At 29.7% G+C, this 22567-nt stretch overlaps 2 protein-coding genes across 2 annotated transcripts in view; one reads left to right on the forward strand and one right to left on the reverse strand.

Annotated features, from left to right (window-relative positions):
- The window catches only part of LOC106683247 (protein Skeletor, isoforms B/C), a gene marked incomplete in the record, with an annotated part of 168897 nt that overhangs the window by 121374 nt on the left and 24956 nt on the right, over window positions 1-22567 (reverse strand). Inside the window, 1 exon segment of the mRNA XM_024358354.2 lies at window positions 21642-21860. Within this exon segment, the coding sequence (XP_024214122.2) occupies window positions 21642-21753 (112 nt within the window).
- LOC106683250 (uncharacterized) overlaps window positions 1-22567 on the forward strand; it is a 168789-nt gene that overhangs the window by 114100 nt on the left and 32122 nt on the right. The gene's annotated exons all lie outside the window — the stretch shown is intronic.

The raw sequence follows: 22567 nt of genomic DNA on the forward strand, positions 1-22567 counted from the left end.
CTCTCGCCGCATCACTGGTATGGGCCAGTGGAGGCTGAGCAAGTGCGCTAAATGGCAATAATAAAATGGAAAATCTTGAAATCGTTGGCACTTTACCACCTAAACTCTTTTATCTTTATAAAATTATCTTAAAATGTATAGATAACAATTTATTTAGAAAAGAAATAATATATCTAAAAAAAATGTCAAACAAAATTAAATTTATCGAACTGCACTATAACAATAAATTTGGTAAATGTACATTAAACTATATCGTACCATATCTGTTCAATCGCTTACCAGAAGAACTAATATATAAATCAACCACAAAAAATACTGAAAAAGAAATATTTAACGATGTATTTTCTTACTTCTATGATTCTCAATAACTGAATCTGATTCACCAAATGACCATATTTGTCTGTATTTTTTTTTAATTGCACATAATTTATTTGTTATATTACAATCTGTATTAGCAATATATGTGTGTGCTTAATAATAGATATTATTGGATTCTGATTTTTATCATCATGTTTTCTTCTCGTTATTATAATAATTGACTAATTGTAAATTTGCAGTTTTATTATTCACTTCAAAATCCTTTCTGGTTTTTTTATTATTCTTTTTTAATAATTATCATTTTATTTTTATTTTTTACTTTATCTCAATTTTAGTAATTGTTAATTAAATTATTAATAGTATCACTTAAGATAAATTCATATTGTTCTTATTTACGTAAAAAATTGTATAGCCTCCTCAAGCCCCTAATAGTCTAAACTGTAGTATTTATATGTTACTTACGTCTATCATTTTTGTGTTATTTTGATACCGACTGATAGATGTTGTAATCTAGTCGGACCATGCTGAATGTAATTTTTTAAATAAATAAAAAATTGTAATGAAAATAGCGATGAATCAGTCTTTAATCCTAAATGGAAATTCTTATGCGTCGAGTGACGCAAAAGAACTGATTGAAAAATGATGGTAATTTGGTCAAAGGTAAGACAGTGTTTTTTAAGAAAGTTTAATGAAATGTTGGAACCTTTTCAGAATTATTTAAATATTTATTTTAATACTGGACAGTGGGCAATCAGATAAAAAGTATTGTGCATTATAAATGGTAGGAATTATGCCTAAAAATCCAAAAAATAATAGTTGTATATATTGTTTTTGGGTCGTGTTTTTTTTTTTTTTTTTTTTTGCAAAGCGCCGTTTCGAACTCTATTCGCTTGTAATCTTGTTTCATAATATAGAAGTTGAAATTTCCATAAGATTTTTTTTACATGTAGCAAGATATAAGAAATTATAAATCAATAAAAAATGCTTGAATTATAGCCTACGATTCATGGACATTAATTGCTAGTATACCGTTCTTGCGTTTTAAAAATTTGGTAGAAAAGGTTATTTCTTCTGGATAAATCTGCTAAATTAGCCTTATTTTTACTATCACTACCTGAATTACTAAAAACATAATTTCTTGAATTAATCTATAGCCATTGTATACAATTTATTATTCTAAAACAGAGCGTTTTACATTCAGATAGTAGTAACTGGATACAAATTACATTTTCCATTATTATTGATATTATTCCATAACTAAGTCAATACCAACAAAATTACTTAAGATAATATATTTCTTTATTTAAATTATCGCCTTTGGTTAATAATATTATTTTTTTCAAACAGCATACCACTTTAATTAAGACATTTCATAAGAAATATTTTTTTTTATTTATCAAGTAGATAAAACTACATTAATTTTATTTTGTTAATTAGTAACAAACATCATCATGATTACTTTAAAAATGGATTTATTCAATTAAAATATCGCCTTTGGTTAATAGTAATATTTTTCATAACACCATTCTAATTAAAAAATATCAAATCTTAAACAAAAGTTATTTAGCATATTTTTTTTTCCTCTTCTACATCGATTTTTTTTTTCTAATCAGTTATCTATAGTTCATTACATATAAACTAGAACTTGTTAACGATTTTGGTTACTAAATAACATTAGTACAATGATTTCCTCTAGTTTCTCTGAGAGCTCTCTCTAAAAACCTCAGTTTTGTCAAAACTTTGAGTGGCTCCAAAATAAAATTAGTTGAGGCAGAAGAGTCAAATTTGAATATAATCTTATCTGTGTGGATGGTAAAAGCATACCACATACATACATGGGATAGCGCCTAGATACAAAACAATGGATGTCACAGAACAGATACCGGATGGAGTGATCCGAAAGGAAATTCTTCCCCACCAGAAACATTAGTCATTGAGTATAAAGAATTAGGAGAAAGTGTCATTTGCTGGTAGTTCGATAATTTTACCAGCGTGAATTTCAATTTAAAAGACGAAAACTTGTGTATGAAAACGATTTCGAATCCATTATACCAGACTTTGAGGGTAATAAAATGTAATTGTCTGTAATTAATGAGTTGTCTTGAAATTTAGGACTGCATGCCATGGTCTCGTTTTCTAATTATACCATCTCTCATGAAAGTCACAAAATTGGAAAAATAGCCAGGAAAATCATAAAATGGTGCAGTTACATGCAGAGAAAGCACGGCAATGAGAGGACTCATTTTGTGAAATAATCAAGGAAGCGTTGGACAGTATAGCAGGAACTTTCCGTATCTATGCGGTTTCCCATCTGTTGATTTCTAATTTTACAGTTGCCCAAGCATTTCTTGGATTTATTAACTCATAAAAAAAAGTGCGTATTGATTTTGTATTCTTTATTGTTAGTATTTAAGGTTAGTTCATAATATTTAGTTTAACATCTATTTCCCAAAAGCAGACTTATAAAACATTATTCAAGTTTTTGTTTTCATTTAATAATAATAATTTAAATTGAAGTTATAGAAAAAAAAAGAAGAAAATATATGTACGTAAAATACTAGAATAAAGAATCAAAATATAAAGTTAAGTAAGACAAAAGAAGTAATTAATAAATATGACACTAATAATATGTGGTGGACATAACTAATAACGTGGGTGAGGAAAAATAAGAAAAGGATAGAGAAGAAGAGTGTAAACAGATAGATAAAAAAAAAAAAATAAAACATAAATAACAAACTTGATTGGAAGAGATGTAAAATCCTTGTAAAATGGAGCGTGTGGTGACATTTTGAGTTAAAAAAAGGTAGTTAGAAAAGATGAAGAAGCTACTGAAAAATCAAAAACCAAAACCAAAGTTACTTAATCAAACTTCTTCCCTTAATTTAAAAACCGAAAAAGGGAACTTATCGGTAACATACCCTTAATACATAATTTATTAAAACAGTATTAATGTTAAAATGTCAAATTAAAAAAAAAAAATTAAATTAAAATATTAATATTTTTTTTTCTTTTGCATTATATAACTTTATTGCCTTAATTATGTCATTTTACTTAGCTATATATACGTTGTATTTCCCACTTCTTTTATTACTTTATTTTTAATAATTTTAATTTTTCATTCTTGATTTTCATATGTATTTTATTATTTGTTTTACATTATTTATGCATTCATAATAGTAATTATTTTCTAATCATATTATTTTATACATCCATTTATTCATTGATTGTTATTTTGTTTTTTGTTCTTAGCCCTGATGAAAGCTAGAAATTTTATGTTGTTGGCTGGGGCTTTAGGGCGTAAAACCCTGAGGTCATCAACGCCCATGTTTCGTGCTTTATAATTCTATTTCATATATATTAATAATTCTATTTCACTTTAATTTTCTCTTTAAATAATTATGAAAAAATTTAAATAATTACTTCTTTTAGAATTATTTAGTAGGTATAACAAACTTTCGGGTTTAAATATTATTCAAAAGGCCCCTTTTTTTTTCTTAAGAAAACCAAAACCATTCCCACGTTCTTCTGGTCATCATTCAGAGCATCCGATACATTCGGTACTCCCAATCTATCTAAGTTCATGGAATAGAAATGTTATTCTTCAAATATGTGACTGATCCTAAGTACACTGTTGCAGTATTGACATTTTGGCGGTGGTTGCTTATTGATCTGATATGCATGAGTTAAATTCGTATGACCTATTCTCAATCAGGCTATAGCTACCTCCTCCCTGCGATTGGAACGATTTGATGTAGTCCATGGTTTAATAGTTTTTAATTTGTTTGGCGGGTTTTCATTCCACATGGCTTGGCAACTAGCTGATATTTCATTTTTCATCGGAAGACTTATTTCTTGGGGTGCCAAAATGGCCGCACCCTGACTTGGAAGAGCAAGTGCTTGTTTAGCTACTTATTTGTGTTCTTCATTGACCGCGCCCCCAACCATATTCTCCTCATTTAATTTAATATTAATATGAAACAGGATATAAATTACAAACAGCTTACTCGTAGTTCAATTGGACCATGAGATAAAATAGTGAGCGCTCCGTGTATAATAAACATTGCTCCACACCCCTCCCCCCCCCTCCTAAGATAACTAAATAATGAACTTTAATTGTTTTGGTATTAATTTAGAGTTGTGAAATGGACTTCATTGTCCCCGATGGCTATGGAATGTAATAATGCACGTATCTCATCTTCCTATGGCAAAATCAAATTAGTAGTGAAAGCTGATGCGAGCTGATAGTTCAACAATGGGTACTTCCTTCCTTCGCAGATATACTTTCACTGCCTCCGCATTTCATTCGGCAATATTAATCTCTGTCATCAACCACGAGGCCCCGGATTCAAGAGGCATTGGGGCATGGAATGCAGTAGGAGTGAATGAACTAGAAATCAGTCCCACGGTAGTTTCTTCTCGAAGGAAAATGCAGATGAAGACTTCTTGTAAAAAAAATTATTTATAGCAAAAAAACGAAGAAGTAAAGTACATTTGATGTTATCTACCTAAAACGGTCGGTGCGCGAAAGATTTATTTATTTTAAACTGATGGAACCTTAACAGTCGTTTGCACCTAAATTACATAATAAAAGGACCCAGTGAAAGTGGCAGTGTAACATATTTAAAAATGATAAAAAATAATTTAATTTAAAAAAAAAATGACTAACGAAATAACCCCATTCATTTATGGATGGAAAGTTACTGCATATCTTCTGAAATGTTATTTCTAACTTCTTCAGGTATATAAAACTTTTGTTTTTGTTATCCTGTTTAAAGGAATTTTTGCGCCTTCAATTGAAACAAATACTATACTGCATTTCATACCCACAATATTCCATCTCAACTTATTATAAGATTGTATCTAAATCTATGATCTAAATTCCTTTTAGAAAATAAATAATTTATGCTACTCTTTTAGGCTTTTCATCCACCAATCTGGATTCAAGTTACTTCAAACATTCTATAAGCATTTCTGGTATAGTCGTCAAATCTTTAGTTATGTGTTTCATGACTACTTAACTTTAGATATAAAGTTCATGTCACATCGTAATAACGATATTTGGGTTTTTAACTTTGTTAAAAAGGGTAACTTCCTGTCTAACCCTGAAATGAGGAACTCTCTCCATAAAAGCTTCAAATTTTCCTTCGAACTTTACATCTATAATGGATCATTCTCAGTATGGTGCCATTTTCCCTGCCATTCCAGCCATTTTTTATAATAATCCAGATATTACATCTTTTGAATTGCACGTTGTAACCTGTTGGACGGTTTCCTTCACCGATTTGGCTTGGAAATTTGCCTTTACGTTTCTACCGATTCTGCTATGACCAGATAGCCATAAAAACAAGATTCTACTGTAGTATTTATTGTCAGTTGTGACTGGCAGGAGAAAGAAAGAAACGGAGCGGAAAGTCGTAAACAAGAAGCATGGTTAAAGAGCGACATTAAGTAATACGACTTTTAAATGATTTCCTTTAAATAGTACAAGTTATTCTAAGGTAGAATACAGGAAGTGATTGGCGAAAGATTTCTAGACCGGAACAGAAATCGATGACGATCCAGTCTGTTAAGCAAAAGGAAGCAGAAACTTCACCCCATTTTATCTCATTATTTTAAATTTCAATTTCAAAACTGCTCTGAATTAAACATCACACAAAAGCTATTTCTTTACCAGGCTCTTGGGAAGAACCACCAACTTTGTTCTCCCCAGAATACAGAAAAAAAGTGAGCTCTTTTTTCTCCTATAGTCTTTAATTATAAGTACTCGATACAGTTATGAATCGAAGATATTTTATATTATTTCCTTAGTTATTGTAAACAATTAGATACGCCAAGATAGAATTCTCAAAACAACTGATGGAGAGATACTTGCATAGCTGATGAAAAGTAATTAATGATTTGATCTTCATATCCAAGATGAACCTTTGAACTCTAGCTGAACCTACTACTAGTAGAACCAGTAACCACCTTACTCCAACTCAATAGACTCCTCCTCCTCGCAGACCAGACGACCGGCAGAAGAGATGACCAGGATGTTGGAGAGGATCGCTACGGACTACCGTTAGCCACTGTCCCTTTCCTCCGACCTGGATTCCTCTACTTCGACCTTGAACCCGGCCCCATTCCACTTCACTACTCGAGACCGGTGCACGGGTGGCGAACCCGGCGGCCGATCCCCAAAGAGGTTCTGTCTGGGCAGTAAGTACGACAAGAAGCACCTTCATCTTCCTCTGAGCATTTCTTTGAAAGGCAGGGAACTTAATTTTACATGTTAAACACACAACTAAAGTCAAAAACTTAAAGCAACATGAAAGTTTCAACGAATATCTCGAGCAATAAACAGTTCTTGAACTCTTTGTATCCCATTGATCAGTCCAATATATTGAATATTTTTTGTTTTGTATTTTCTCAGAACAGTAAAGTACTAGACTAGATAAAGTTAGTATTAATGCATCCATTAACTTGGCGACTATTCAAAGTTTCTAGATTATCAAAGTTCGACTAAGATTGTATTCAACTTGCTCCTCGTTCCTCATAAAAATCTACTAATCTCTGTATTAAAAACAAAAATTAGTAAATCGATAGTCTGTAGTACAATCAACCCATCCATCAAATGCAAGAAAAATACAAATGGGATAATAAATAGAAATTCTACTTGTGGAAACTAGGATTAATACTTTGTATATCACCATACTTTTAATATCTATAACATTTATATGGTACTACCTTTATTTCTTCAAAGGCTTAGAAGTTAGAAGTTGCTTAGCCGCGGGGTAAGGCCTGTGGCTACTAACTCCAAGGACTCGAGTTCTAATCCGGCTGGGCAGAAAATTGTTTTCTGTTACTCTGTAACCGTGAGTCAACTCTTGTGGGTTCTGGAGCCTTCCTGGGGTCCACCCAGCCTCCTAAATTGGGTACCCTTAATTGGATAAAAATCTGGCGGTCGAGCGTGATTCTGACCAAATCACCTTCTTGCACAACCGTTGGTCTAGTAGCAGTACTCCCTTACACAGTACTGAACCCCCGACCTTCCATGGGTTGTAGCGGTATAGATTTAATTTAATTTTGAAGGCATAGCAGCTAGTTGGTACTCTATTTTAGAGTGGAGTGACAAAATGAGCATAATACACCTTATAAAAAAAATGTATTGCTTAAAAATATATTTTCAATAAGTCTGTATTTACTTTCAGATGTTTTTTTATTTATTTTTAAGCTTTGGAGTAATCTTTTTAATCCAATTACATTCACATAAAAAAAAATATTGCTTTTTTTCTTAAAAAAAGTACACCTCAAAAGAGGAATCTGTACGGTAAAAAAGTTTATAAAAGAACTAACTTTTTCTAGTTTCTGAAATAATTCAGAATATACACATGTACCATATATCTAGGTAAATTAGGGAACCTTCTGCATCAATTCCGAAACATGTAGTCGCTGTTTTTTGGCCCATTAATGAGGACTTAACAGCTCTGTAATTCAAAAATGAGCGAATAAACCACAATAACCTTTCACACTTTTCCAAGTCTATACATCAACATCTATTTTTAATTTAATTTAAAGAAAATCTCTGATGATAAGGTTCAGGCCATCTTCCGAAAAATAAAAAATAAATCAGTAAAGTACTTTAAAAAATCACATTTTGATATAATAAATTTTTTAATGACTTATTTTTTATATGATTTTAAGCGTCTTATTAGTATAGAAGAAATAATCTAATGTTCCTCAGCACATTATTGTATCCAAAGCAAAGTTGGTAAAGGTACAATTGCACTGAATCCAGTTTCACTTTAAAAAACGATTGTAAACATTAAAGTAGCTCTACTCTTAGATAATTGTGTAACACTTAACAATTAAAGAAAAATAATACATTTAAATGATATTACCGTAAAATAATTAAAGGACTGTTACATGGTCAAATTTTTCTTCGGCATAAAAAATAATCATTTTAGATTAAAGCTATTTTATTTTACAGCCTCTTATTTTTTATCGGGATCTAATGGTGCTATGGTCCTTGAAGGGCCTTGGCCTCTTAATCGATCCTCCTCCACACAGAATGTCTTCGGCTGCCCTCCTACATCCTTCGGCGCCCAACGGCCGAAGGTCCTGTTCTACATCCTGCAGCCAATGAATTCTATACCTATGTTTCTTCTTCCACCCGGGTGTCTCCCCACCATAATTTTCTAGCTCCATTCTTTGCATTTGATCCTGGCACTCTTACAAGGAAGAGGGGGAATATCTGGTGTTTCATACACACTCTCAGTTCCTCATTTGTCTTCATCCGCTAGTGACCACCTTCTTTTCTAAGGCCAAAGATTCTTCTGAGGATTTTTACCTCCCATACGTTTAACAGCCTTTCATTATTTTCTATTTTTTTATCGTAGAATTTATTACCATTGGTAAACGCAGCGGGTGACGCAATAACGGATTATCTTTTGAAATGAATCATGTATTGCTGGCAAGGTCATTTAGAGCTTTAGAGTTGGCCTTTTTTGGTTGTTTTTTTTTTTTAAAGTTGATGCTTGAAGCTCACGATTGCATCAACAATCCTCTAATTCAATTCAGCTTCTACCAGTACAAAGCATGGCTTTGGTAATCGGGGTTGAAAAATAAAAAAAAATACAGTTAAGGAATCATTAATATTTTATGATGGCAAGATCATGGTCAAGGGAGTCAGCAATGTGCATTACTTATGCTAACTTGTTTATTTTTGTTTCTTTTGTGATTCAGTTATCTGCGAACTGTTCTTCCAAAAAAAAACATATCGCTGCTTTGCTTAAATAATAGTATATCTAACAAAGTAACTGAAGTTACTTTCTATTTTTTCCATATACTATTCCAAAGCTACAAGATTGGTCAAAAAATAACCAATGCAAACAGTAAAATCTCTCTCCCTATATATATTTAGAGAGATAGAACATATATTATTATTATATAAAAATTGTGCATACATATATATATATATATTTCAAATACCAAATAAAAATTATGTTATATATGCCACCATTTTAGCAGCGATATTAATATTCAACTTGAAATTTTATTTAAGCCCACCAATAAACTTATATTTTAGAATCAATTGATATACTCTGAACACTTTAAATGCATATAGGTATGACACATGTGTGCTATCAATGAATAATGACCCACCACTTGCATCCCAATATCCCCTATTTCACATCACAACACTTAAAGAATTGTGTCAAAACTAGACAATTAATATAAATTCCAACAAATCTCAAACTCTTCAAATCGTAAACCAACATCCTATCCAACAGTATCCTTTAAAAATATTCCACTTATCCCAGTTGAAAACATAGCTAATAGAACTACATCTGGACAAACGACTTACTTGGAATCCTCACGCAAGACTGAAAAAACAGGAAACTGCTCTTTGATTCCGACAATTATAATACTTATTAAACATTCTAAACTTCCTATTAATTACAAAATACTCATCTACAAGACCATAATAAGGGATATTTGGACTGATGGGAGTTAGGCTTTGGGGATCCTCTAAAACCATCGAATTATTCTCATATTCAATCCTAACAATCCAAAATCCTTCGTGAAAAGAAGCCCCTTATAATAAAATCATCTACAGGGACATGTTCCATATGTTGCGGATTTGGAAACTATTCAAATCTAATGGCTTCTAACCTTACTTCCTCTTGGATACTTAATAATCCTCTTAGTAAAGAACATGGCATCCAGATCTTCTACTCTTGAAATGTTATTGTAGTTCTTCCAACAAGACTATATTTTCCCATTGTAACACCGCATTTACTTGTTGTATATTATAATTAAATATTTATGTAGCTATAAATTTAAAACAACGCCTTGGAGTACATTAGTCCCGTGTTCTATTATCCATAATAAGTTTAATCCTAAACTTAGTTTAGAACCAACTCGAACTTTTCAATTTAACGACTTAAAAAAATTTCAATAATGGAATGTTCGTTAATAGGGATCTAAAACCCCTGTATTTTATCGCTGCCTGAAGGTTCTGGATTCTAATAAAAACGAGCCGGTAACTTTTTCAGCCAAGCGAGCCTGTCTACCCAGAAACTCCGTTATAATGCGCTGTTGATAACATTGTTAAGAAGACTTCAAGCTCAAAAAACTCATTCTAAAAAAAACGCCCACTAATGCTGAACTGGCTGATGTATAATCAAATGTCTCTGAAAGCTAAAAGGCAGCTGGTAGCTGCAATGAAAAAAAAAACTAAACAACAGCGATAGGACTTTGAGCTACCTCTCTTACCGTTAGCTCTAGAATTTGACAACCGTTGTGTTCTCAACTATCTTCACTTCTTGTCTTGGGATAACCGTTATACTTGCTTGTGAGGTATAATACTTGCACTTTCACGAATAATTTGTTTTTTATAAATAAAATGAAAGAAACTTAAAAACATAAAATTTGTAAAGAAATGTTCAGAATTATTCCTAATGATGCTAAATTTTTATCTTTAATAGCTGAAATAAAATTTTCCTTTAAAAATTGTTAGATATTAGTTCCTTACAAAATAAATTTTCATCTGTTGAATCATGACCTAAGCGTTCATTTTTTTTTGGAAGAGCATTTATTTTCTTCTTGAACGCACCGAATCTCCTCACAGCCACTTGCAGAGCCTATCCATGCATTTATTCATTATCCAGTCTGTTTCTCTTCTTGCAGGCCTCCTCGACTTTTACCTCTCAGGTCTTCTGAGGCCTTCTTCTTGGTCTCATTGCTTCATTACGCTCGCATGGACTACCCGACAAGAGCAAACTGTCAAGAACCTGTCCGTTTATCTTATTCTTAACAATCGCTCTAATATCCTAATCTATCAGGATACAAAAGGCTGTTCAAGATGACTAACATCAGCATGACTAATAAAATAGTCAGAAAATTGGGTTCAGATTATAATCAGTATCAACTTCTTCTTTTATCAAATCCCTGCATTTCATAAACTCTTTTTTTACTACAGCTAGTTAAACATAATCTCTTTATATTTTGTATGAACTAATTCTTTATCATAAGAACATTTCATTGGATGAATTCTTGCCATGAGATTCATTTTGTTGTTGTTATCGATATCTATCATTTGGTTTCCTTTAATATTTGTTTTCAATACCTATTGAAGCTGTCACACTAGATGCTTGCCAAGCCCACCTGAAATCAATCCAAAATTTCTTGAGGTTTTACAAGTTCTCCCTGTGGCCGCTTTCACATTTTTTCGAGATCGTATTTTCACTTTGATTGCCCAGAGCGATATCTCATCCGTTTTCGAGCTTTCCATTTGGTACTGCTTGAGGGAACCGGAGCAACTTTTGGGTAGGTTTGAGATATTATTAATTAATATAATTAAAACTTTAGAAAACATATTTAAGAATCTTTATATAATGTTAATAATCGCATTACGTTTCTTTCTTCTTTTTTTTTGTACTAAATAATTTACCACGTGTTTGACCTATTTCAGACAATATGAATAGTTAAATGAAAATAATTTTTTAGCTTACATGATTTTAATATTATAAAGAATAAATAAAATTAATTAATAATGAATGCTTTTCAAAATTGAAATATTTAGATTTCAAATCAGATGGTTTTCTAAGGGTTATAATTATAATTATATGTATTTTTCTGGAAGATAAAAACCCTTACGACCTCAACCATACTTTATTGATCAACAGGATGAAGTTTCGAACTTATCTTACGTCAATTTTCAAATCGATTCCTAAAATCTTGAATTAAAATTTGTAAACAAACTTCTGTTATATAAATATTTTTTTATTTTATAAACATAACAAACCTTTTTTTTTTTAAGGTAGATTTTTTTAAAAGGCAGGTAGGTTTTGCATCACTACAATTCTAACAAACATTTATAGTATATGCTTATATAAATTTTCAAATCGGTTCCTAGAATCATAAATGAAATTTATCAACAATCTTAAAACTTTTGCAAATAAAGTAATTATTTTATATATATACTTAACAAACTTTTAAAATAAATAAATAAAAGGATGGCTGAAGTTGTAAGTGTTTTACTTCTCCAGAAATTATTACAGACAAAAAATATTTATATTAAATTATAGACAAGGAACTGACTGAATGTACGGAAATGTATCATTGGGTACTGCTTCTCTCACTACTTACTATAATATTATTGCCCTCAGAAACTGATCGTGATATTTAATCATTGGTGGTAATTGACAAATTAAGTAAAATATAAATATATTCTTCAATTGCTATTTTTTTTATATCATTTTATTTTTTTAATTATAATATAAAATTTTCTTTTTTTTTTCTTTCCTAAGTCCTGGATGGGTAATAATAATAATAATGGTTTTTCAACTTCTAGGTAAAAATCGTATACGAGATCTCAAACAATATTTAGAAATTTAAGGCTACCATAACTATAATGACTATCCCATTATAATTATAAGATCGTTTTGAAAATTGCATTTTAAATTTTTATAAAATATGAAATATTAACTAATCCTATTTCAAGATTAATACAATAAACAGTCAATTATATAATATTTATAATAGATCATTCAATCAAAGTTACAAATTTAATTGAAAATTAGTGAACCAAGTGTTGAAAGAAACTGTTAGGTCTGAGAATATCTGCTAAGATACCACAACTTCCAGCGTAAATAACGTTATATACCTGTGTGAGAGAGGGAGAGTAAAGGAGATGTAAAAGAAATAGCAATCGATTGTAGCATTCCAAAGAGATTTCTCAATTTTTTTACCAATTTGGTTTTTCAGCTCTCTCTGCAGAGCAATAAATAGTTGCGCCTTGAGCCTAACCCAAAGGTCCCCGTCTGAATTCCTCTATAGCTGTCTTATACCTAACAGATTTTTTCCTTTGGTTAGTTTCTACTAAATATTTATTTTTTTACCAGTCTCTCGATTTATCCATGTACATAGCCCATGTCCTGTTCAGCAAAACGGATGGTTCAACAAATTAGTATTCTCACATATTTGAGTAATAATTAGTTCAACCACGTATAACAAAACCATAAACGTATAGCATGTATCAGGTTCTCGAAAATATATTTTCCATACTGTTTTTATTACACTTTCTTAAAAATAAGGATTTCCTTTCCATACTACATACAAAATATTGTTGGAATTACCATTTTTACAGAAGAGCGGCGGTATATTTTAACTATAAATATTTGAAATAAACAATATCATTAATATAAGTTAAATAAAATAAAAAAATCTCTAACTAGAAAAGTGAATAAGTAATGATAACTGAGGACTCAGAGCAATCTCGCTCCAAAAAAATACGATTTCGAAATGGGAAGGGTTGATTTTATTTCATATAAAATTAACGATTATATATATTTAATTCCTTTGTTTTTTACTTAAATATATATATAAATAGTTTTTGCTCTTTTTTAATTAATTTTCATCTTTTTTTTTTCAAAACAATATGGTTTCCTCAGGATTATTAATTCTATATATTCATATAATAATTTCTGAGAAACTAAAAAACCCTCACAACTTCAACCATCTTTTATTGATTAATTCGAAAACGTATTGGAATTATGCTTTGGTCCATTTTCAAATCGATTTCTAGAATCATAAATTAAAATTTGTAAACAAACTTCTTTTATATAAATAATTTTTTTTTATAAACATAAACCTTACAAATATGCATCAATATAATTTAAACAAACATATATGCTAGTTATTATAATATCTAACTTATTAAATACTTAATTATACAACAAAAAAATGTTTTCCTTACTCAAATTTTAATGTCTGTTTTTCATTTTAAAATAAAATTAAAACATTTTTTTTTTTATTTTGTTATTTATATAAGTTACTTTACAATTTAAGATTTATGGTGTAACATATTATTTTTTCCTATCCTTTTTTTTTACCTTAAATAAAAAATATTATTTGATTTCTTTTATAATCATTTAAAATGTATAAATATTTATGTAAAAATTACATATCTTTTTTTTTGTTCAACAAAATTAATTGCAATAACTAATAACAATCTAATTTTAATTATTTCTCAAGTTTATTTGTTCTCCATATCTACCGTATCTTGGTAAGAGTTTGTAAAAAAACCCCTTGGCCTTCTCGACAATTATTTTTTTCTTGGGGCCACAGGAAAGTATATTATGACGAACCCAGTTAGGAGTCGAATCCACAACCTACTTGTCCAACAAGCACTTGGAGAACAACACCAACGAGCTCAGCTATCTGTTAATCCCCTATTCTACCTTTTCCGTTTTCCAACATAACACTTTTTCTCTCCAGTTATATAAGACAATGAGGATTAGTACCTTTAAGGATTATGCCACATGTTGATGAGCCCACAGCTAAGCATTATTCTCACGCGGAAATGACTTTAAGATTATACAGCCTCGAAAGGTGTGAGTTCTAGGCCAGGAAACACTAAAAAGCATTTAAAAGAAGAGCAAAGCCGCTCCCATTGAACACCTACTTTATACAGTTGTATTGTTTGTTTCACAATGGTTAAAGCAGTCATTAGATTTTCGGCGAGAGTTGATTACGTAAATATTTATAAGTTGTCGTCAGAGCTTCTTCTAAGTTAGGACAATCCTTTAAATATTACGTTTAGCATGAGTCTTCTTCAGAGTTTGAATCTCCTTTCTGAATGAAAATCTTAGAAGAAGTTTCTTGCAATAAAGAACTGGACACTAAATGAATGATTATCCAGGAAATGAAGCTATGATTTGCATCTGTATGAATAGTTTTTGTTTATGTAATTTTTACGGTGTTAAAATAATTTTTTTTCAGATAACGATGATTTTTCTTCACAACTATTTCGGAAAGAAGAATTATAATGACCGGTAAGAATAATAACTTAATAAAATAATTCGTAATAAAAAATATTTGCTTAAATAAACAAATTTAGGACTATCTCCAAGGACTCAAAGAAGTCATTTTAAAAATTTTACTATAATTTATAGTAAATTTAAATTATAATTTTTCTAATAAGGAGTAAAGTTTGATGAAAACTAGAGTAGACCAAAACAAGTTCTTCAACAAAAAATCTTTTTGGCAGGAATCGTGATGTCTTTAAAAAGTAAACTTAAAAATGTTAAGTAAATGATAATTGGATTTAACACGTAGAATTAAGTAAGCTGTTCCGTAACACGAGCCCGCTTTTTATAAATAACGGATTGACTTGAGAAAATAAATAAGTCCAACGGTAAATAACTTTCACGTTATATAATCCAGTATCAATGCTAAGGCTGTTGATCTCTTGGAATTAACAACCCTTATTTTGGGGGTCAGGAAGACAAATGTAAAAGGATAATATACAAAAAAAAATTATAGTTTTGAGATGATAATACTGTTAGCTACTAAAAATTACTATAAACTTCAGCATTACAAATCGAACCGTGCAGCAATAATTTACAACAGCTAAAAATGCTAGTAGTAGTATTTATTTGATTTTTTTTTTTGACTTTACTAACCCTAAGTTTATTTAACTATTAAATTGTTTATCAAATGCAACTTCATATATCCTTCCAAGACTAATAATACCTATTATATAAAGGTTCTCAATTCGAGAAGCAGTGACCTTGAGTAGATTCTCATGTGGGGTTTAATTGGGTTGAATTTCATCAGTGGAGCCTTCGTGTGGATGGGACGAATTGGACAATCGCTTTCACCGCTACACAGAGCCTCGTACCCAATATTTTGTTTTTATTATATTAATTTTTTTATTATATTCTCTTTAATTTATTTAAAGATAACGGTCATAGAGCACATGCACACCATATTTACAAATATATAAGATTAATGATTACAAAATGAGAAATAGAAGAAAAAAAATTATAAATAAAAAAAAAAGAAATGAAGCAAAATTAAATTTAAAGTGAAATAATATTTTAATCACAATCATTCCTAATTACATTCAGCCTGGGAAATCCCGAAACGAGCTTGTCCTCCCACTCGTAGAGGAAAAAGCAAGACTACCGAAATCCCGGGGCTTCTCTCTGCGTCACTAGAAATAAAAGCCAGTGGAGGATGAGTGAGGGCGAATCAAGAACCTAGCCATTGCCGCAAGCTGTAAGCTGTACTACTTAGCAATACACACAATTGTCCGAATCCTCGTTTAAGTTCTTGTCTCTTAAGGCTATATTACACAGTGAGATATTATTTTTTAATAATTAAAATTACAAGCCGGATATAGATTGGAAATACTGCGAGCATTTGGAGAAATCGCCAAGATATAAAACTTAAGTGCAGAGTAGACTCTTAAGAGGGCGCCTAGTTATATCTCGCCTCGGGCGTCTCACGTCGATCCACGTGTTGTCTCTGGTCATTGGACTCAATTAGGAATTATCGTATTTCAAGCTATATTTAAAAATTTTTTCACATAGAATTAATTTGGTCTATTTTTGCTAATTAAGTGCTTAAAACAGTTGATAAATCAATATATTTATAAGGTTATTTTTCCATACTACTTATAGTATCTCACTTAAGTATATGTAAAGTATTTTCTTTTCCAAATAATCAACAAAAAATGCATGTACAAAACTTTCCTTTCTGGTGATTGTATAAATTAGGGATGAATGAATGAAAATTTAATCTACGCTAGTTAAACTTCATTATATTATTTCAAATACTATACCTAAAAATTATGCCAAACTTGCTCGCTTAGTAATAATACTAATTACGATTAGTCATAATAACAAAATCCTTTAATTATTTAGGTACAAGTCCCTTTTGAATAATATTACAGGTATTGAAAATTGGCTTTAGATAAAGTCCTTAGAGTATTATACGAAATTAAAAAAAAAAAAAAAAGTGAAATCATAAAAAAATTGAAAAATAAAAAACAAAATAATGTTTATGTAGCCAAAACGTGTAAATATAATAGTATAGACATCCATCTACCATATCATAGATTATTAGGTAACTAACTTCTAATAAAATCAAATGAAAAATAAAATAAATAATAAGAAGGAGCAATTAATGTTTCTATAAATACATACAAGTTTAAGATTAAAATGAAAAACATCAAATGTAAAAAAAGAAAAAGAAAAAAGGCAACAAAAAATAACTTAAAATCCTATTTTTCTACATTTTGTAATTTGATTTGCGATCTTACGATGGACAGTATTATTGCCATGAGGTTACGGAGTGATGTAGAAAGTTCTTTCATTTGGAATCGCCACTCCCTTCACATCTTCCATCAGAGTTAGATTTTCTTCGTATCAATCTTCAATTATATGACAACATGTACAATTGCATATGAATAATCATATCACGTGTTGAGAACAAATTCTAGATGCTCACAAATTTTTGATATATGAGAAATTTTCAAAAAGCTTCCATCAGGTATTAACATCAACATATTTAAATTAATAATGAGTAATGTTTATGGACGATCGAAAGATATTACTTAGAATAACTAAAAATATATGAATTGATCATTAGAAAAAAAATACATTTGATAAGTAGGCCACTTAACTTATCTCGTTTTTCAACAGACCAGGATGGAAAGTTCGTCGTAATCACATACAATTAAGCAATGCCTGTAAAATGACAGTTCATCAAATCCTAACATTCTCCTGAAATCACGAAAAACGTTAATTTGTGTTTTTCTCCAAACAGCTGAATTGTATTCTCCCCAAAAAGCGAAAACATTTTCATGGAAGGCAAAAAAAATCTTTTTTTTTTTGGATTTTTTAGTTCCAAAATTTTTTTTAATGGGGAAAAAATTGAAGTTAATGAGTGATTATGTATTGATTTTAATTTTTATCTGTATTTTTATTTTAAAAAATAATAGTATTACAACTTAATAAATAAATACACATTAATTTTAGATTGAGATCATAATGCATAACTAATATAACTATATAATAACATATTATAATGCATACGCATATTAAAATAATATACTTTCGACTTATGTCGATTTATATGAATATGATACTGGTCACCGAAAGGTCATTTAAGAAACCTAATATAACCTAGTAAAAATTTTATGAATGAAACTGCATTGATATTCAACTTGAATTAAAAAATTATTATTAGTTATTTTTACTACCATGTGTAAACTAAACAGAATCTCGCCACATAACTAATTTATAGATTTGCAAAGCAATTCACACAAAACTTTAGATATGAGTTTCATTCTAACCACCCCAATTTTAATTAATAAGTTAAATATAAATATAAAATATATATAAAACATGATGGCTGATGGATGCGTTTAGCGCAAAGAATTATTAGATTATGGATTTTAGTTCATCTATTTAAATTTTTTAAAGGATTTCCCAGAGATATCCAAGGATGCTTTGAGCTATTTTAGGTTCTTCAGGACTAATAATGTATCCCTTATGAGTTCGAATATTTAAAAAAATAACTTGGAGATTTTCAAACCTTTTTTTTTTTCTGTTTACTATACTTTTTGTAGTTGAAGTATTAAAGTCGTAAATCGTTATAGTATCATAATTTTTCGATACGTTATATTCATTCAGTTTTATTATTCCGACTAAGAATCAGACACAGTTAATTGAACAAATATGACATTTTAATATGAAAAAAAAAATTAATCAGTTGACAAATGTCTACAAGATAATCTTAAAGTAAGGGAAAAAAATTAGAACAATTACTATGAAATTTAGCTCTAATTCAAAAACTTTTTAGATTTGTAAATAGTTATAAAATAGTGGACTAGAAATGTAAATAAAGAAATATTAAATTACCGGTGGTTGATTTTTAAATTATTTATTGCAATTCAATGTAAAATTTGTTCTAAAAAAGTATTGATTGGACATTATTTTTATTTTATAACTGAATAGTGGGCAAAACAAGCCTCAAACATTGTTCAGATTCTGAGAAGAATTATAAATGGTATTATTCCTGAAAAAATAATAATAATAAAGAATCAACAAAACCCTTTGGAATTTAAGTTATAAATTTACAACTTACTATTTATCCTATATACTAAAGTAATCTGTTATAATGTTTTTATATCACAACAAAGGTTAGATAATAATAAGAAAGCTATAAAACGTAACTACTCGAGCGGTGTAGACGCGGGCAATATAATCTGTCCTCCACTCCACAATCTAGTTTACGAAGGACGACAACTTCGAGAACGACCGTTCCAAGAGAATGTAAATGCTTCGTAGATGCGAAAATACGCAACGGATTGCAGTTTTTAATCAGTTAGATAATTACGGGGTGTTTAATCAATCGTAGCTACGCGGATACTTTTGAAATCGTAATTAGTTTAATTATTCAATTTGCAAAGTCGTTTCTAAACAAACTTTATGTTAATTCGAAGCATTAAGTAGAACTAATAATAGTGCAATATTTTTTTTGTTTTGTTTTAAGACTACTATTCACTAAATTTTTACGTGAAAAAAAATGCAAAATCAAATTTCAGAGATTTGTGTCCCAATAAAATCAGTTTGAAGTTTTTTATCCTTGTTATTTAAATCTTTATATTTTATTAACCTTTTTTTTTGGGGGGGGAGGATAATAATTTCTCAAATAACAAGTAGTAGATGCGCATGTCAGGCCTCATAGCCTTCTTCTTGTCTATTCTAATATTTGAATTGTAGCATAATAAATCACAATATATATATCGACATATATTAATTATGTATCGGATAAATCGATAATAAAAGAAGGAATGATATTGAATTTCACTAATTATAAAAAATTATAATGGTATTTAAGATGCTAAACAAATGATAATTAAATTTATAAATACGTCAATCTCCAAATCGACTGGTATTTAAATTTGGAACTTTTAGGCCCTAACCACGAGCTAGAAAAAGAAAGAAATTTCAGGCTTCTGATGAAAGCACCTATATACCTATGGTAATTTACACAAGAAATACATTCAGTTCTACGTTTGGCCTGACCTAAGGCTATAATATTTAGAAGGTGCCGTTTCTACATCCACAAACAATAAGTAGTCATATAGTATTAGGCTTTTATAGAAATGATAATGATTACATTTTTTTTAGGAACGTAAAACAGTTAAAAAAAGTTAATTAATAATTACCCGAAAAATGTTCTAAAAATTGATTTAAAAAAAAAAACAGAAAAGGTTCTGAAAATTGATTTTTATTTTTTAAAAAAATCAGAAAAATTGATTTAAAAAAATCAGAAAAATATTCTAAAAATTGATACAAAATAAACAAAAAAAATTTCTAAGAAAATTAAAAAAAAAAATTGTAAAAATAGTCAAAAAATTAATGCAAAATAATAAAAAAAAAAAGTTCTAAAAATAAATAATCAGAAAAATGTTCTAAAAATTTATTTTAAAAAATAATTTAAAGGTTTTAAGAAACCATTAACAGACATCGAATTGATCCATATATGTGTGTACTTAAAGTATGTCCCGTAATGATAAAGCTAGAATTATAAAATAAATATTCATTCACTTTTTACTGTTTTTTGCATTTTTTAATTTTTATTCGGAAAGAAATTCATAAAACCGTCATTAATTATATACAGGTACACTGAGTAAAAATTAAGTAAAAAAAAAAACACTAAATTATAATAAACTGTTATATAATAAAACAGAAATCAAACCAAATGACATTTATTATATAATTGATTCACGCCACAGAAAAAGAATTTGAATTGGGAGAACGCCATATTGCATTAATTAAAAAGAATGAAGATTAAAGATTTGGATGGATTACGGCACCAAGGATGGATCCATCTATGAAGGAAGGATTAGAAAGGATCTGATGCATCTTGCATACCATTTACATTTGATAACGTGAATGCATTTGGTAAGGCCTTGGGCGGGACATACCTTCCTGAGGCGTTCAAGTCTCTTTAGTTGGCGATGTTTATGGACATTCACTCAGTGCTTAGCTTAGTGCCTAAGCAATGCAGATACTTATAAGAATTTTAAAAATGTAAAGAATCACATCAATAACCGCAAGTTTAAGTAGAATTAAAGAAGATATCAAATAATGAAGAAATAATATATTAGATCGTCTTTTTAAAATAAGATATTTTTCCTCTTTTTTTTCTAACCCATGTTTGGGACTAAATGTTTTATGCACAGAGATAGACAAAATTTATATATTATATAAACAGTATAGTAAATAAAATTTTACAGTACAATTACTTATACACAATTATGATTATACTTATTCTATCAATGTGATAGACGTTATAAATTTCAATTTTCTGGATTGATTCCTCTAGCGTCCTTAAACTTCAAACTATCATTCTCACAACAGTTCGAGCAATTTCATAAATATTGTATCAATAATTAAAAACTTGTTATATTCAAGTGTGATAGAATATTCTAAAGAGTCAGATGAAAAAATATTTATATACATAATGTTTTAACTCACGGGCAGATACGACGACTAAGAAAAAGACGCATGATCGGAAGATGTGCCTGGCCGCCATCTCCTCCTCCACTAGAGCTGGCCCGCAGGAGCAACAGAACAACTTCTCTCTCATCCCCACCCTAGGGGCTTAGCGCCCCCTTCTCTTTTGTATTATTTTTAAATCCTTCATATCTCTATCCTCACAACTTCGGATTTTTTCTTTCCTTTTCTCTTGGTGGAGTATCTCTTCATTAGCATAACTGCAGGCTCCATCTGAACAAAGGAAGAAGGAGAGGGTGGTAACAGCCATTATCCCTTATCGCCTGTTATTTAAATTATTTATGACTACAAGTAAATAAGTAGTAGAAGAGTAACATGATGTGAAAATGGTTTTAGAAAGATCAAACCAAGAAGTCACTCTTCCGTAGATGAAGGTCAAAGGGCTGAGAGGAATTGGATGCAACACCACAATACGATCTAACGGGATCTGTTTGAATATTTTATATAGATACACTAAAACATATTTAATATATATTTCGTAGTAATGAATAGTAATTATTCAATTTCGAATTCCCAACCTAAGGAATATTAATGTTAATAATTTGAACTAATTAACTCAAATAATTTAATTATTATTTCTAATTATATAATTAAATAATAATGAATAATTCTATAATTATTATTAATAACTGATTAACTAAATAAAGATCGAAATAATTAACAATAAGCATTAGTACTAGTATTTTTGGTTGATTTTTTTTTTAACGCTAAATGAATGCAATTACTTATTCACTGGATTTTAGATCTGTTCTGTGATGACCCTTATAATGGATAAGGAGTGTTAAGGCAGAAGGGATTAATAATATAATTAGATGATGGTCGGGGTTGCGGTCAGCAAATAGATAAAAAACTATTTGTTCGTGCCGACGTTTCGACCTGAATTTCAG

Source organism: Halyomorpha halys, unplaced genomic scaffold (assembly GCF_000696795.3).
Source record: "Halyomorpha halys isolate HHAL.00 unplaced genomic scaffold, Hhal_1.1 Scaffold474.1, whole genome shotgun sequence".
In the NCBI taxonomy this organism is placed as follows: Eukaryota; Metazoa; Arthropoda; class Insecta; order Hemiptera; family Pentatomidae; genus Halyomorpha; species Halyomorpha halys.